Source organism: Pocillopora verrucosa, chromosome 4 (genome assembly GCF_036669915.1).
Source record: "Pocillopora verrucosa isolate sample1 chromosome 4, ASM3666991v2, whole genome shotgun sequence".
Taxonomy (NCBI): Eukaryota; Metazoa; Cnidaria; class Anthozoa; order Scleractinia; family Pocilloporidae; genus Pocillopora; species Pocillopora verrucosa.
The window spans coordinates 21,718,299-21,734,563 of NC_089315.1; the positions used below are offsets into that span (position 1 = coordinate 21,718,299).

The 16,265-nt window shown below is 36.7% G+C and overlaps 1 protein-coding gene across 2 annotated transcripts; it reads left to right on the plus strand.

Annotated features, from left to right (window-relative positions):
• The first annotated feature begins 28 nt into the window (after positions 1-28).
• On the plus strand, positions 29-15,457 carry LOC131778803 (WD repeat-containing protein 48-like). Of its 2 annotated transcripts, XM_059095263.2 has the most exons (19): positions 29-380; positions 995-1,070; positions 2,035-2,247; positions 4,202-4,276; positions 5,557-5,645; positions 6,294-6,395; positions 7,245-7,469; positions 8,140-8,205; positions 8,553-8,649; positions 8,994-9,091; positions 9,835-9,942; positions 10,326-10,422; positions 11,556-11,579; positions 12,058-12,165; positions 12,559-12,605; positions 12,968-13,147; positions 13,936-14,012; positions 14,338-14,536; positions 14,916-15,457. In XM_059095263.2, the coding sequence occupies exons 1-19, from the start codon at positions 159-161 to the stop codon at positions 15,006-15,008; spliced, it is 2,196 nt and encodes a 731-aa protein (XP_058951246.2). In that variant the 5' UTR covers positions 29-158; the 3' UTR covers positions 15,009-15,457. The 2 variants fall into 2 exon arrangements, with proteins under 2 accessions (XP_058951246.2, XP_058951247.2); XM_059095264.2 differs by lacking the exon at positions 4,202-4,276.
• Positions 15,458-16,265: the final 808 nt, after the last annotated feature.

Below are 16,265 nucleotides of genomic sequence, written 5' to 3' on the forward strand. Positions count from 1 at the left end.
GACAATATTCCATAAATTAAAATTTTCCTTTCCTATCATGACCTTACTGATTGGAAACATCGAGTAATGATTCCTGCCTAGGAGGATATTCCGCGGATGGATTATCAGAATCGGAGAACTGGAACCTAAATTGTTGTTGTGACAGGAAGAAGTGCAAGATGGCGGCAGGGATGCGGCCGCCTTCTGGCCACTCGCATGGCCATCCTCACAACCACGCCATGCCGAGGAGAAAAGTCACAATTTCGTTTGTGATACGAGACGAAGAAGAACCTCTGCATCGGTCAGGTGTAAATGCGCTTCAGTTTGATAAACATACTGGTCGGCTGTATTCTGCAGGACGAGATTCTATCATTCGATGTTGGAACACAACTGTAGACAAGGTGTGCAGTTTTATTTGTGTAATATTAACATTTGCGTAGAATAACTTGCTTTTTCTTATAAACCGGAGCTGGAAGAAGGACTCAGAGTTTTTCGCTCTGGTTCTTGTTCGTGGAAAATAATAGTTCGTAAATGTGAAATAAAGAAGACTTGTTTACAAACGTAAACAAGCTCAACTGAGTTAAAACCAAATGAAAGCAGGAGGATGAAGATTCAACATGTCTTTTTTTCCAGCCCAGCAGTATCTTCACTCGATGGGTATCTAGGGCTGTTTTTATTAAAAGAATGATTCAGTATCTTCAAAATGAACCTTATTCAATTTAGGAAGTGTGATTTGTATGGGGATGTGTGAGGCATCTCATGTCACCTGTTGGTATGAACCCCAGGGGTGGAGGGGCAAGTGGAGCAAGGAAAGAGTTTAGTTCCATTCAAAGGGTACAAAGTCAAAATGAATTATTGAATTTTAGCTAGAGATCCATATACAACAAAAATGTTTCACTGTTCAATTGTATTTATAAAACATATGCTAGGGGTTTGTGATTGGTTACATGGTGACTTGCACTTCATGTAAAGTTTGTATCAATTTGAAGAACAGTTATTATTTGTCTGGTTCTAGAACTATTACATAGCATCACTTGAACACCACACAGACTGGGTGAATGATATAGTCCTTTGCTGCAATGGTAGAACAAGTAAGAGAGTCACTTTCCTGTATATACCATAATAAGATGGCTTTTTTTTTTATAAATAATAGGAAAAATTGATTGATTTCTTGCTGGAGAGCCATGATTTGTTTTCCCTTCTCTGTCCTAAGCAAATAACTTTTTTAGGCAATTGGCTATGCAATGAGAATTTATTCACATTCACTTTTGAGGTGCCAAAATATTATAATTATCATTAAATTATTGTTGTGATTTTTAGCTGATTCTCATGCTTAACACAATGAGAAAAGGTCACATAGTAGGCCAAAACTTAGTTGAACATATTGTTCAAGGTCAAGTTTTGTTTTTAGAGTCAAAATCTTGGTCATCCGGACTCCAGACTGGGCTGAATAGTCCAGATAATCCAGAGTCCAGAACCAAAAATTAAAATTGAGTACCTTGAAAAAAAAAAAACAAAACAAAACAAACAAAAGCAGGTATCAATTTTAGGCAAGAATTAAAACAAATTCTCAAATCGTTGTGCACAACTTGATGACATTTTCCAAAAGTATTTACAAAAGATTGTTAAAGCTAACCAACAACCTCTTACATCAACATAACATGCTGGCAAAAATCATATTTTCAGACTGCCAAGCTGAGTGCATGTTGTGAATGCCCAATAAGTAATATTTGACTGAGGCTTGACTGTATTTCCTACAGATGGTTTAGCTTTCAACTATTTGAAAAAACTAAATTTGGCCTTGTTTGGAACTGATTTTGTCCTTAAGAGTTGAAGTTTTTAACTTTTCATCACAAGTTTTCTGAGTTCTTAACTCTGTAAACCTCCAATTCAAGTTGCTAGTGCCAACCACTAGCCATGGTCTCCAAAAATGGTTGCAGCTTAGAGGGTTGCAGTAAATAGCTCTAATGCAAATGAAGCTAAACTTAAATGGCAGATATGATTACATAGCTTGCAGTTACATGCATGTTAACCTTTTTCTAATTTATTCTCCAGTATTATCAGCATCATCTGATACAACTGTTAAAGTGTGGGATTCTGGACGGAGTTTCTGTATGTCTACCCTGCGCACTCACAAAGACTATGTCAAGGCACTTGCTTATGCCAGTCAGAAAGAATTGGTGGCCTCTGGAGGACTTGATAGGCAGATATTTCTGTGGGATGTCAACACTTTAACAGCTCTTACAGCTACAAATAATACAGTCACAAGTGAGTCAAACCATAAAATTATACATGAACTATTGATTTATACCTCAAAGCTTGCACATAGTTTAATAATGATGAAAGGAAGAAGAGAATACCATACACTGTACTTTAAGAAGATAGAAAGGGTTTGAATTTGCTTCCTAAGATAAAATATGAAGAGAGGGCTAGAAATTGTGTTATTTTTGAACAAAAGTTGTCATATTGCTTCTCGTGTAGTGTGAAGCCTTAAAATAAGAAAATACAAACTAAGCAAATTGTTTGGTTGTGCTTAGCACATCACTTTTTTGGTCTCCTAGTAAGATAGACTTCTATTCCATTCTGTTTGGAGATAGAGAAAGATGTGATTGGATAATTTTTACAGACAGTAGAAGAGTGAGAGTTTTTGGTACAGAGTGTTCTTGTTTTTTTGTTTTTTGTTTTTTGTAATTTCTTTATTTTTGGCATTTTACAAAACATTACTCTACTTACAATACACTACAGGACTCAGTTACAACACATCACTTACAATAATTTACTGAGAACACACTACTAACAAAGTATAGTGTATAATAAACTTGATTACAGAAGATGAATTACTCTCTATTACTTACACTACCTACACAATACTCTACATTTACATTATTTTATGACATATTACACTACTTTCAATATGTTACGGTAAATTATTTACAGTATCTTACTAATAGTATATAGCAAAATCGTATGCTTTACAATAAAATTTGACTTCTTATGCTACTCTGCATTGTTTGGATGACACCCATCCCACAAACCAATTTGTGGCAAAAGCTTATCCCTTTTCTGAAAATGTTTGGCTAATTTATTCCACTTTGCTGCTATCTTCATTTCCACCTGGTATATCTCCCCGATCTTGGCCTTATAAACTCGTATGGAGGGATTCTTAGAATTCAATTTACACTTGTACATATAAAATTTAGCAGAGTGTTCTTGTAGTTGAACTGAGGTTTTAGATTTCCTTAACCCATCTATTTGTAAATTACGCCTATTAAAGAGGCTCCTAGCACTTGCCTATCAAACTTGAAATATTCTGTGCAGAAGTGTGTTTGTGGTTAATTCTTTTTTGTGGCTGTAACCTTCTGTTTGCTGATAATACAATTAAAAATAAACTAACTCCACGAATAGCTGTACTTCTAACCTCCCAGCTTGGCTAATACATGTAAACTTGAAAATGAATAGATGTAATAACTTTTGAAACCAACCTTAAAAGCTACCTAAGTATACTTGACAGGTATACAATATCCAAGTTTTGATTAAATGACTGTTGTAAGTTATAATAAGATAATAATTTAAGTTATAGACTAAGCCAGAATTCTGGATAAAGTAATATAATGATAACTGAATTATCACCTCATAGATTAATCAATAAGATAAACCCATGGTGGTTATGGTTTATTGCCAAGAACTCAATTTGGAAGAGAAATGCTGAATTTTTTTTGCAGCTACTCTTGAACCTGACTGAGTGTTAATATCATTTGAAAAACTAATGATATAATGGATCTTTTTCTTAGTGGACCTTTCCACCATTTTGGTATGGGCTAAACAAGAAATTAAAAGTTTGACTTCAGAGTTTTCAACAGAGAAAATCCTGCCTCTATACCCATAGCTTTGAATTCTGTTTAATTTATATTCAGTGGGTTGAGTTAAATCACTTTGAAGGTTGTTATATGCAAAGGAAACAGCACATGATTTCCTTGTGAATCACTCTTTTCTTTGTCCGTTAAATTTATTGAAATGCATTTCTTATGAATCTTCTTTTTATAATTTGTTAGCACTTACTCAAACCTCTTCATGCCATTGCATACATAGAGCCAATATTAGTGATTGTACTCCCCATATAGAACACAGTTGCATGTAAGTACTTCTTTGTGATGGATTTTTAACACTTGACCTGTTCATTTTTTTTTTTACTATTCCTACTGCTTGGCTATTAAAATATCAGGTAGCCAGGGAGGTGAAGGTAACCACTTGAGAGAAGGATGTATCAGTAATCTGCACTATGATGTTCATGCACCCTGTAGGTAGTCAACCAACATGATTTTAAGTTGCATTGTATATTTTGTTAAATTTCATTTTATCTTTTGAAGTAAATGAGAAAATTGCTTCAACACAGTTTTGCTCTTTTTGCTCACTTTATTTGGGATAGAATCGTTCAACTACAGCAAATACTGATTAAATATACTCATTAAGTATTCATAATAACAATTAAAAACAATTGTTATAAAAAAAGAAACCTGAAAAAGAAGAAAAAGGTTGTGAGTTAAGCTTTATAGGCCCACACATAAAATTCCCTTGATATTTATACTCATGAAAAAGAAAAAAGGTTAATTCTAGAGTGTAACTCTGCAAGATTTAAAAAATGAATGCCACATAAAACTTATAGCTAAGTGTCAAATGGTAATAGCAAAAAATTTTCCAAGGGATAAGTATTTTATAAAAGTTGTATGTTTTTTTATTAAAATAAATTATTTGAAAACATGATTGACCACAAAATTGATTTGAGAGTTACTAACTATACATGAAGCTACTGCACTGTCTCAATTTTCTTTCTCTTCTTTGTTTTCTCACATCAAAACTCCTCTTTGGTCCCTGTTTCTCTAAATAGGTCCTCCTTAAATTGAAAAAGGGCCACTGGGTCCTCTTTGGCAAATTTCTAGCATAGAAATTCTTAAATTATTGGCTAGTTTTTTCCTGATAACTCATGTATGGGTTATTGTATGCTGCAGAATGTTGATTTTACCAGGGAGAGTATACTGAGGAAAGATTGCATTGACAAAGGCATACACACCAGGCATTTTTGTGTCACAACAATGTATGAAAATGTTAGCTAAGGGCACTATGCACAAGGTCAATTTTAGCTAAATTTTGAACTGCAGTGATGTCGGAAACACTGCAAAGTTTCTGTGATATCCATCTTATTTGACAAATAAAGAAATATTATTTATTTCCTTGATGAGATGATTCAAATCCTCGGACTAAGAACTTCATGACCCCGCTACAAAATGTATATGTAGTACAAAGGCCAGTCATTTTAGTGTGGTAGGGAATGTTGTTGTTTTTTTTTTATTCTATTTTCACCTGCATCATTATCCCAGAGACTGATATATAGTTTGTTCAAGTGTCAGTAAGATCTAAGAGGTTTCCATGAAGTTTATTTTTGGATAGGTACAAGGAGGGGGGAATCAGAGTGTTAAAATCTTATTTTTTTTCTGTTCACTACTGGTTTTGTGTGAGTTGCATTTCTTTCAAAATTTTCTCTTTTTTACTGATTGGTTTTTTTGTTTTTTTTCATGTCAGCCTCATCACTGAATGGTCAAAAAGATTCAATATACAGCTTGGCATTAAACACCATGGGCACTGTACTCATCTCTGGCTCTACTGAGAAGGTAAAGTTAATTGACTTGGTCAACTCTTCATGGTTTCTAACAGTGTAAAGTGTTAGGAGATTAATAATGTAATATATGAAAGAATTCTGCTCTTCTGATGGGGTGAAAATGAGTGCATTTTTCATGTAATACAAGGGCAAAGTTGTAACATGAGTAATTTTTGTTACTGAGAGTGATTTTGATAGTTAGAGTTAATAATTTATTCTTTTTATTATTCAAGCCCTTGATAGAGTGCAGGGCATGATTGTTCAAAGCTTGGTTAAGATAACCTAGGGTTATTGTGAAGTCTGATTTTGCATCTGAAACCTTTAAAAGAAAATTCAGTATAATTATTTTTGTCTGGAATTTGATTATTATATGCTCAGAAAGTAATAGAGAAAATCATCTCAAAAAGGCTTTGAACAAAGGTAATAAAAAAACCCAGATTAAGATTTAACTTTGAGTGAGCGTTAATCTGCTTTGGAAAAACTGACCCCAGGTGTTTTAAATTCAGGGTAATACTTGTGAAAAGTTAGGTTGATAATGATACAAATTAATAAATATTTTTGCCATTGTTCCTTCATTCAGTGGAAGTACTAAATACTTTGAATGGATCTTTTTTTCAAGCTATATTTGTAGGAAGGCTTAGCATGTCTTTTTTGTTGTTAGATTTTGAGAGTATGGGATCCTCGAACATGTTCAAAAGTCATGAAACTGAAAGGTCATACAGATAATGTGAAGGCTATCATCATCAATCCTGAAGGAACACAGGTAACCATGTTGTTGAGTTTAACAATATTAAATTTGAAAGAGAATGGGTTTTAAATCTGTTCAACCAACTCTTTGGCTTGTGTGACAAAGATCTGAAATGAGTGGGTATTGATAGGAAAGGGAATGATAATCCTATTGGAAATTGAACGAGAGATTGCAGAAACTGGCTAGTGATATGCGCTGTATGATATGTTCCATTAGAAAAGAGCTGGAAGATGAATAACAAAAGGTTAGAAGTAGAAAGTTGCCTTAATGTGCCTATTTTGAAAGATCCAAGATTAATTTTGGTCATGACTATTTTTTCCCCTACTTTTCTCATGTTTTGTGGAGGCACAGTGGCCTCATGGTTAGTACACTCGACTCTGGATTGAGTGGTCTGGGTTCGAGCCCTGGCCGGGGTCATTGTGTTGTGTTCTTAGGCAAGACACTTTACTCTCACAGTGCTTCTCTTCACCCAGGTGTACAAATGGGTACCAGCAAATATGCTGGGGGTAACCCTGCGATGGACTAGCATCCCATCCAGGGGGGAGTAGCAATACTCCTAGCCACTTCATGCTTATGAAACTGGAGTTAAGCGCCGGCCCCATGGGCCACTTGGACCTGTATAAAGCCTTTACTTTACTTTCTCATGTTGGGGAGATTAAATGGGTTTTATTATGATTGTGAAGCAGATAGTGATTGCCTCTGGACTGTTATTTCTTTTCTGGTATTTGTTTGGGTACATAAGTCATTGGTTTTCAAACTTTTCATTGAGCTCATTCAGTCTGCATGTATTTGTTTTGTTTAACTAGCCATGATAGATTACATGTGTTTAGTTCTCTTGGACATTACTGTTTTGTTGTTTGTTAGTGTCTGTCGGGAAGCTCAGATGGAACTATACGCCTTTGGTCATTAGGACAACAGAGATGTATCACTACATACAGAATTCATGGGGAAGGTGTATGGGCATTGTGTGCTAATGACAACTTTACTGGGTTCTACTCAAGTGGTCGAGACAAACATGTCATGTGGACTGATCTGAACATGGAGAATTCTTCAACTCTTTTATTTGTGGAGGATGCTCCAGTTTTAAAAGTAAGTGCCTTCTATGTTTGAATGAATTAAACAATTGACTTGACGGCAATGATTATGCATTTTAGTCACTAAAATGTTGGTAAAATTTAGCAGTTGCACACTGCTAATCTGAAGGGTGCCAACTTAAGGGTGACTTTATCCTTCTGAAGTAAATAAACTGCAGCTCTGATTGGTTGGTTTTTTCTTAGCTGTGATTGGTGCATTTCATGGTAAACCCAACCTAAGCAATGATATTTAATGTTATCACCACATTTTGTAATTCAGAAATGATATTGCACAGCTAATTTTCCATTGCCCATTCAGACAGAGAGTTTTCTTTTAGGTAAAATTCTTCCATACACTGAGAATTACCTCCCTATATGACCACTTTTTCAAAGGTACTTCAAAGGGAATAAAACTAGGAGGAAAGTTACATTGAATTGGATGTCAGGAAAGAACATTGATATTGGTCAATATAGTGTCAAGGATTTTTCTTAATTATTTAAATAGTGTTATTTTTAAGTCTTGCAGGAATGTAGGTAGGTTTATAAGTCTGTAAGAGTGAAGGCCATTTTCACATATTTAAATTATGTGGTTTGGCCCAGAGATGAGAGTTTGCTGTTCTGAATGTTGTTTTATTTATGATGAACAAATTAGGTGACCTTTCATACTTATATTTTTTTCCCTATAGTTGGAGCTTTGTGATGAAGCCCATTCTCTGTGGGTTGCCACAACAAATTCTACAATAAATAACTGGGTAAGTATGCTAAACTAAAAAATGATTTTAAATCAGCAGGTGATCTTAGAGGATACTATCAATCATTTTCTGTTCTTACATTTAGCACTGATAAAGAATTGGAAACAAATTATTTTTTTCTACTGAGAAGAAATGAAGAGTAAAACCATTGTGTGGTTGTTGTTATGGGGGCAATAGGAGGTCTATGGAAATAGCAAAGTCTACCAACACCAGTCACCAAACTTAATTTACAGCATTATGTAAAACAGTATTGGTACATTTAAAGTTTGCCATTAAAGTGATCCACAGCTTTTGATAATTGCAACAATCCTAATGTCTGAGTTAAAGTTTGGAATATCTCCTTGCAGCCAGTTAAGATTCCATATCTAAATGAGCAGGACGGTATGGATGTTGGAGATACAGATCCTCAGCCCATTTGTTCATCACCAAAGAAGACAATACCAGGTACATAAAATCTACTTTGTTACTTTGTTATAGAAGACCTTTCATAGAATTTTTTTTATCACAATGTTCTTTACATTTACCACTATGTAAACTCTGGAAGTTTTCTGTAATAATTGTAGTGCTTCAAGTCTTGATTAAATCTAATTTTCCATGACGCTAGTCTTAAAAATTCAGTGGCTATGAGTTGCTACATCTCATTTGTTTAGAAAGCTAATAAAGGCAAAAACAAGTTGACTATTCTTCTCCCTGCATCTGTGGGGATTGCTTTACCCCATCCGTGTTTTTTTACTATCTTTTCATTTTACTTTTCTTGTGGAAAATGTTCTCAATTTGTTTTGTGACAGGGGCACCTAGCATACGGAATTTTCATGTGTTAAGAGACAGACGACATGTCATAACAAAGGACACTGAGGGAAGAGTCTCAGTTTGGGATGTGCTAAAAGTAGGTGTTAACCCTTTAACCCCTAGGGGTGACTAGCATCTAATTTCTCCTTACAATATCACCACTGAATTACACATTAATGTCATGAGAATAAAGGAAATGATCGCCAACTAAAGAAACTCTTGATTGCCAGACAAATTCTCCCCATCAGCACCTTAGTAAATGTACAGAGAACAGTATGGAGAATATAAATACTGATGTTAGGGTGTAAAGGGTTAAGGGACATTTAATAACATTGAGATTGACTGTGGTACATCTTCCCTATTTAGCCCACACAGAGTCACAACACAAAAAAAACTTAGCATTCTTCGTTGTGTCTCATTTGCCACTTTTATTAACATGGACAATTTCTTTGAAGAAATGGTCACTTGATTTCCTAGCAAGGACTGAGTTGGTTGCTCTTGCTTAAAAAGGTTCTTCTCTGAAAGAAAAAACCAAGCACCTATCCAAATAAATGACCTTTTTCTGATGATCTCCTTCTGGTGAGCTTTCAAAAATAGCTACCCATGGGCATTTGATCAAGTGACCATTGTTTTTAATTAAGATGTCATGAAAATAAAATTCTCTATGACGAATTTCCAAAGAAATCCATATGGGGATATACTGTCACCTGGTTTGGTTAATTGTAAAACTTATTGAATAGTGGTTTTAAATACAAAGTAACGTTTGTGATATGTAACGAATAAAGCCTGATAATGTTGAAATATTAGGGCTGTAGCTTGCTATTTGTTTTCGTATCCAAGGCATGTAAGGTCGAGGGTCTTGGTCTGGTGGATTATGAAGAAGAAATCAAGAAAAGAACTCAGATGGTTTATGTACCAAATTGGTTTTCAGTTGACATCAAAACTGGGGTAAGTGATAAAATTTTCTAAAATCAGGTCTAGTCAGGTCCAATACCTTATTACATCAATATCGTTTGAGTTCTTGATCGTTCCTGTTTTTTAATCGATGTTTGCTGACCTTTACATATTGAGTCACAACTTGATGAACGATTGACCTGGTACAACGAGAAGATGTGCACTTCTTAAAAATTAACATTTAGGTGAAAGAAAGCTGCTTTTTGAAATTTCATCCGTGCTTAGATAAGTGAAAATGGTTTTGTTGTCAATGAAATGTAAGAGGAAAGAGGCAATTTTTGTTCTTGTCAATACTAACTTCTCATGAGTCTAAACACTGTGTATGGAAATGACCGCTTTGGTGTAAATCAAAAGTACTTGTGTTGTATTTATTTCAGATGCTCACAATAAATTTGGAAGAGAGTGACTGTTTTGCAGCTTGGATCTCAGTAACAGATGTTACAGGATTAGAACCAAAAACTGTGGATGGGAAAGGTGTGTAGTCACTATAAATATATTTGATACAAGATTCTGAGAGTTTCTTTTTCGTTTATACATGTATGCCGGCCTGCACCCCACTCGACGGCGCGTAATGTTCGGAGGTTTTCTCATTTCCCACTTGTAGCGACTCTACGTTTGTTCGCCCAGCCATCCGACCAAGATCTTACTAACTTTCCCAAACAATTTGCCAGCATTGATTTTTGTTCATTATGGTATAGAGTATCGTCTCGTACTTGATCAAGCGTTCAGCGCAGTTACCATCAGACACCATACCTCCTACTCCTTCTTATTTTGATCGAGGCAAATTTAGCCCAGTTAAATAGACAATCAAGTACCTCAAATTACTTAAAAATTTAGCGATACTTTTACTTTCAACGCGCAAATTAAATAAGAGTTTCTTATACTCGCAAAAATAAGGTGGAGTAAACGAGTCGTGTTCTGAATAACAGAACATAACCAAGCAAGAAGAGAACTTTACCACCTGTTATCCGTATTAACACATCCACACATATACCCGTACATATTTTATGACCCTTATGGCCTGCTCGCGTTAATATTGTTAAAAAAATAGACAAAAATCTCCGTAGGAAGACCGTAAGCGATGAAGTGAGCAGGGCCGGAAAAAGCCGCACGGCCCGTTGACATGCAAGCTTTTGAAGGAAGACAGAATAAGAAAGAGGAAGGGTTAAATGATAAAATACTTCTTGATTTAGATCGGGCCGGACGGGAAAAAAATTGGGCTCTCGGTCATGACCTCATAGCTAAATTAAAGAGTTGCAAAGTATGCACCCCTCTAAATCGGGAAAATAACGGGTCATGAAAATATTATGTGAAAAGATATTCTGAAAATTAATCTAGGCTTGAACGGAGTGTGAAACTGTGTCCGTCCTGTGATACCAGTGTTTTAATCAAACCAACTCAGTTATAAGGCTACTTTGGAGCTGGTCATTGTATGAGTACAGTTATGATTTAATTTTTACTGGATCTTATTTTCACAGTACTTTTGTTTTACGTATAAATGCCATTATCTCTCTTATACAAAATCTTTATGCCGGGGTTCAAATGCATGGTATACATATTTTCACTTTAATCTGACTATTTGTATTCATTTTGTTGTTTTTGTGTAGCGTATGTTACAGATGTCAAGCATGGTGAGTAGACGTTCATGTGGCTTTGTGCAAAAGTAAAATTTAAGTCAGAAAAAATTTACTTTTCTTCATCAGACAATGAAAGAAGGTGCAAAAGGTGGTCAGCATGAAATGAGTCATCTAACACCTTTTCACTGACATTGTGGCAAACGTGGAACGACATGATACTGATGTGACTGGATTTAATGTTTCTTCCGAACATTGATAAACAATGACAAGAAGATATATGATTTTCCAGCTTGAGAAGCTAACCTGTGCCTTAAGAAAAGCTCTCTTTGAACATTTCTTAACCCATATTAAATCTCTTCTTTTTGTCACTGTCACTGTCTTACATTCTTCCTCTTGTGGCCTGCCAGGCACATTAAAGGAGGCATTAAAATGATCCTCATACCAAGGTAGCCATAGTTGCCAAGTGTTCCTCAGGTAGGGTTACCAGTATTTATCAGTTGTGATTTGACTTAGTCTGTTCTGTGTCTCACAGTGAATTACGGAGTGCTTCTTTTGCAAGCCATATTGGAACACTGGAGGGAGACCTACACTGGAACAGCGGATGAAACTGATCAAGACCTTCCCAGAGCTGATTCACCAGGTTAGTACTAAACAAACAAGATTCGATCGTCGTGACTCTTTCCAGCAAGCCAGTGTAGTGACATGCTGCAGTACAGGTTATTGTGTCACGTGTCCTCAAACAGTTCCGCTGATCCAATTATGGTTCTGTGTGAGTATAGTCCATAACTTTGACAGTTAAGTTTCTAAGTTTCTAGGATCACAATTCACCGTCCTAATCAGATTTCGAGCGCTCTCAATCTGAATTCTAATTTGCAAACTACGAGGCAATAAATGATAATGCTGAACTCCGTTGCTAGAATGCTTACTGAAAAACGTGTGTGAATGTGACGGTTGTCCTCTGAAAACAACTCTCCATATGCTGAACAAGTCTTCTTTAACGATGCGCAATGTCCACGTTTATTTACTTTGACAGAAAGCGGAGATGCAAGCGCCAGTGAAGTTAACCTGAACCTTGAGTCTGTAAGTAGCTGCTTTAGGTTAACTATTGAATAGTGAAGGCAAAATTAAGTATCATCACTACCAAGATATTAGTGTTAAAGGATAAGGTGATCCTTTTGAATTCTCAAATCCCAACGGTTATTTGTCTGGTTTTGTAACGATTGGTTTGAAACTTGGTACTATTTGTGTTAAGATATCTGTATCCCTGGTAAAATACCAAATAGACAAGTAGTATTCGTCTTAACAGTGCGCGACTTTTTGTTTTATCAGATACGTGAAATTTGTACAGTAGTAGCATTTTAAAGTAGAGGAAGCAAATGTTCAGTGAAATCATCCTCGAGTTTCGCCTGATGTAATGTCGGTAATTTGGTTTGTGTTCCCAGCGTGTGATGATGGGCAATGGTTTCTTCAGTGTTCCTGAACACACCCCCCTGATCTTCACAGAGAGTAGTGGCACAGGGAGGACTTTGTTCCGCCTGCTGGTAGCAGATGCCTCCGGAGAGAATGAAGCATATCTATTGGCTGAAACTGTCCCTAACTGGGCAGTTGACGTCACAGTTAAGGTAGATAGTTTTGAAATTCAAAATTAACTTGCAGGTTACTGATTAATTTATTAGCTCCAGAGATAAAAAATTAATAACGGGAAACAAACGGTCTCCTATTCCTTCCTTTGAAATTGTTTCCGTGCGCGTCGGTAAAAACTGACATTCTTTGTTCCATAATCAACTGACATTCTTTGTTCCATAATCAACTGATATGAATATCAGTTTGTTCACGGATTCATTGTAGGGAATCGGAACGTTGGCGTCCAGTGGATGCAAATAATGATTGGAAAACAATTATATTTTCGAGTTTTAAATGAAGGGCTATTGACTGTAAAGGAAGCGAGTAACTGGAAACGAAATTCTATTGATCTCCAGCATCCCTTCCCGTCTCAAAAACGTGTGTGCCTAAAGTCACTGGTAGTAACAAAATACGTGTTTAGTTTTCATTTTTGAACAGGCTCCGCCTGACAAGAATCTTTTCTTGGATCTAGTGAGCTTGACGTGAGTCAAATCAGGCTCAGAACATTCTTCTTTAGCAGTTTCCTTACGCTGCTCTACCATACATTAGTACACGAAACTCAACTTACTGCAAACTACACCTAACTCCGAATGCATGACTACCACAGCATGTTATTCTTAGCGACTCAGTTTAGCATATCCCACAATTGGCGGTAAGTTCCTTTAGCGCGTGTTGTAATCTTTAAATGCACCAGCTCTTTGCTGTAACATAGCTCAACAATTTGGTTAGAAATGAATCGGTTCTTTTTGTCAACTAATTCATTATCTCAACTTTTTTAAATTTACAGAAACTGTCCCCGAAATTCAATAAGATAGCGTTCTTCTTGCAACCTCATTCATCGAGCTCGTCAAAGGCATTGAAGAGGTAAAGTAGTTTAGATGAAATTGTGAATGGTTACAGTTCACCTCACTGGGAAGTTGTCTTATACCTTTTAAATAGGCTTGATTTGATTACCGGCCCTGGGAAGGAATGTAGACCCCCTCCCCTACCCTAAGGGTAGAAACGAACTAGAAACCAAGGGAAAAGCTGAGGGGAGCAGTGAAATTGAGCCCAGATTAACAGTATGTGCAAACACTTATAAAATATGTCCAAAGTGCTACTGAAACTAATTCTAAAACTCTAAGAAGGACCCCACGTTAAAAGGTTTACAATACTTTGCTAACTAACTGTTGTTTTCCAATGTTTACAGGGATCGCTTATCGGCCAGTGATATGCTGCACGTGCGCAAAGTCATTGAGCACGTGTACGAGAAAGTGGTGGGAAATGAAAACGCCAGCAATTCAGGTAACCACGCAGATAAAGAGCATGCCGGACCGCCAACCGAGGAAGAACTCGAGGAACTGTTGGCGCTTGCGGAGGCCCGGGTCGAGCTTCTTTGTCACGAGCAGGTCAGTTTTGTCTTGATAAACGAAATGACTCCATGTTGTCAGTTTGTATCCATCATCTTATTGGTTTAAATCATCAGCCATGTGTGGATGTTTGTGAATGTTAGGTTGTCCCAGTTGTAGCTAAGAATTTTTGATATCCTTTTTTTTCGATACTTACGAAATACTTCACGGCGATTAGTTTACCTATGTTAACAAGAAATATCTGTATCTGATGGTGTGTTTGTCCTTCGCTCTTGTCTATCGGTCATTAGTCTTTGTCTTTCTGTCTGTTCGTCTGTCTGTTTTTTTTTTCATACATCGGTTAGCGTCTTCTACTTCCTCCTTCGGACCACGTTGCAGTCAGCACAAAGTCTTAAGTTAAATCCTGTTCCTCTTGTAGGTATTAGATCCTAGCATGGACTTACGGACAGTGCGACATTTTATATGGAAAGGAGGAGGAGACCTGGTACTACAGTACCGAATCATGAAGTGAACCCGTAAGCCCTGCCCCAGTCTCCTATGGAGCCAGATAAGCGAGGGAAAACTCGGTCGAGGATATCTTCCTCACAGAAAAATCCGTGACGTGAGCCTCCGGCTGTCACGTGAGAGTTATCGCAAGACATCGGTGTCAGTTTTGTCTGAAATGGGCCGGCGCGCTTGAAGAGGTTCTTCCTCTAAACAATAGTGGGCTGCTAGTCACTGAAGATGTTAGAGAATATTTATTTATTTTTCGACGCTCGCTAGCTTATTTTTATCAATGGTGGCATGCTGCTGAGGAGGAGGACAGACGGACGACAATTGGATGTGCAAATTTGATAGCCCGGCCTTACACACCTGTACAATGTACATTAAACCTTATAAAAACTATTATAAGTTAAAACTATGTCGCATTACAACAGTCATTTAAGAACTATATAATGCATGATTAAATTTGAAATTCTGTACTCTGTCTGAAGTTGTATTCTACTGAAACCAGCCAAACGCTGGAAGTGGTTTTTAGTTGCTAGGACATGTTTGCATCTGTTTTCTGTTGAAGGCAAAGTAAGCTGAATGGCAAGGAAAATCGACATCGTAAGAACAAAACTACTCAGTTAGTTTTGTCTTTCCTCAAAATTTTTCATGTACGTTATGATTTTTTTTGACAACGAGGGGTGGCGCTTTTCAAGACCGCGTCGAGCAGTATGTCGGCTGCAGCAATAGGCCTGGCTAACACCAGTTGACGGTAGGGGTCTCCTGCTGTTTTTTGTCATCCCCTGCAAAAACTGCATTGCCCTGGGAGTATTCCAACTCTTCCAGGACTCTCCTGAACGTAGTAACTGAAATGAATAAATATAAATAAATAACAATTAAAGTTAATAAATGAAGAAGTAATAACTGCATCACCATCGTCTGTCATCTGACCGAAACTTCTCTTTTGCCTGAAGTTAGTCAGGAGACACTTTCAGCTCCCTATACCTCTCAAGATCTTTTATCTTTGGATTGAACCTTTAAACAGACGAAGTAGATAATTAGCGAGAAAGCGAAACGAGTAGATGTCGCTAACATCGTATCAAATATCCATAAACAACTGCCAATGGTGTTATAGGTGTATGTATGTGTACCCGTAGTAGGAGTAGTTAGACAACACCCAAACAATAGGGCCTACTTGCAGGCTAAACACACGGCGTTGAGAGGTTTACAAGGTAAAAACCAGGTTTTATTGAAACCCCTGAACAGAAGCCTATCTAAAATTACTTCTGTTATGGACTTT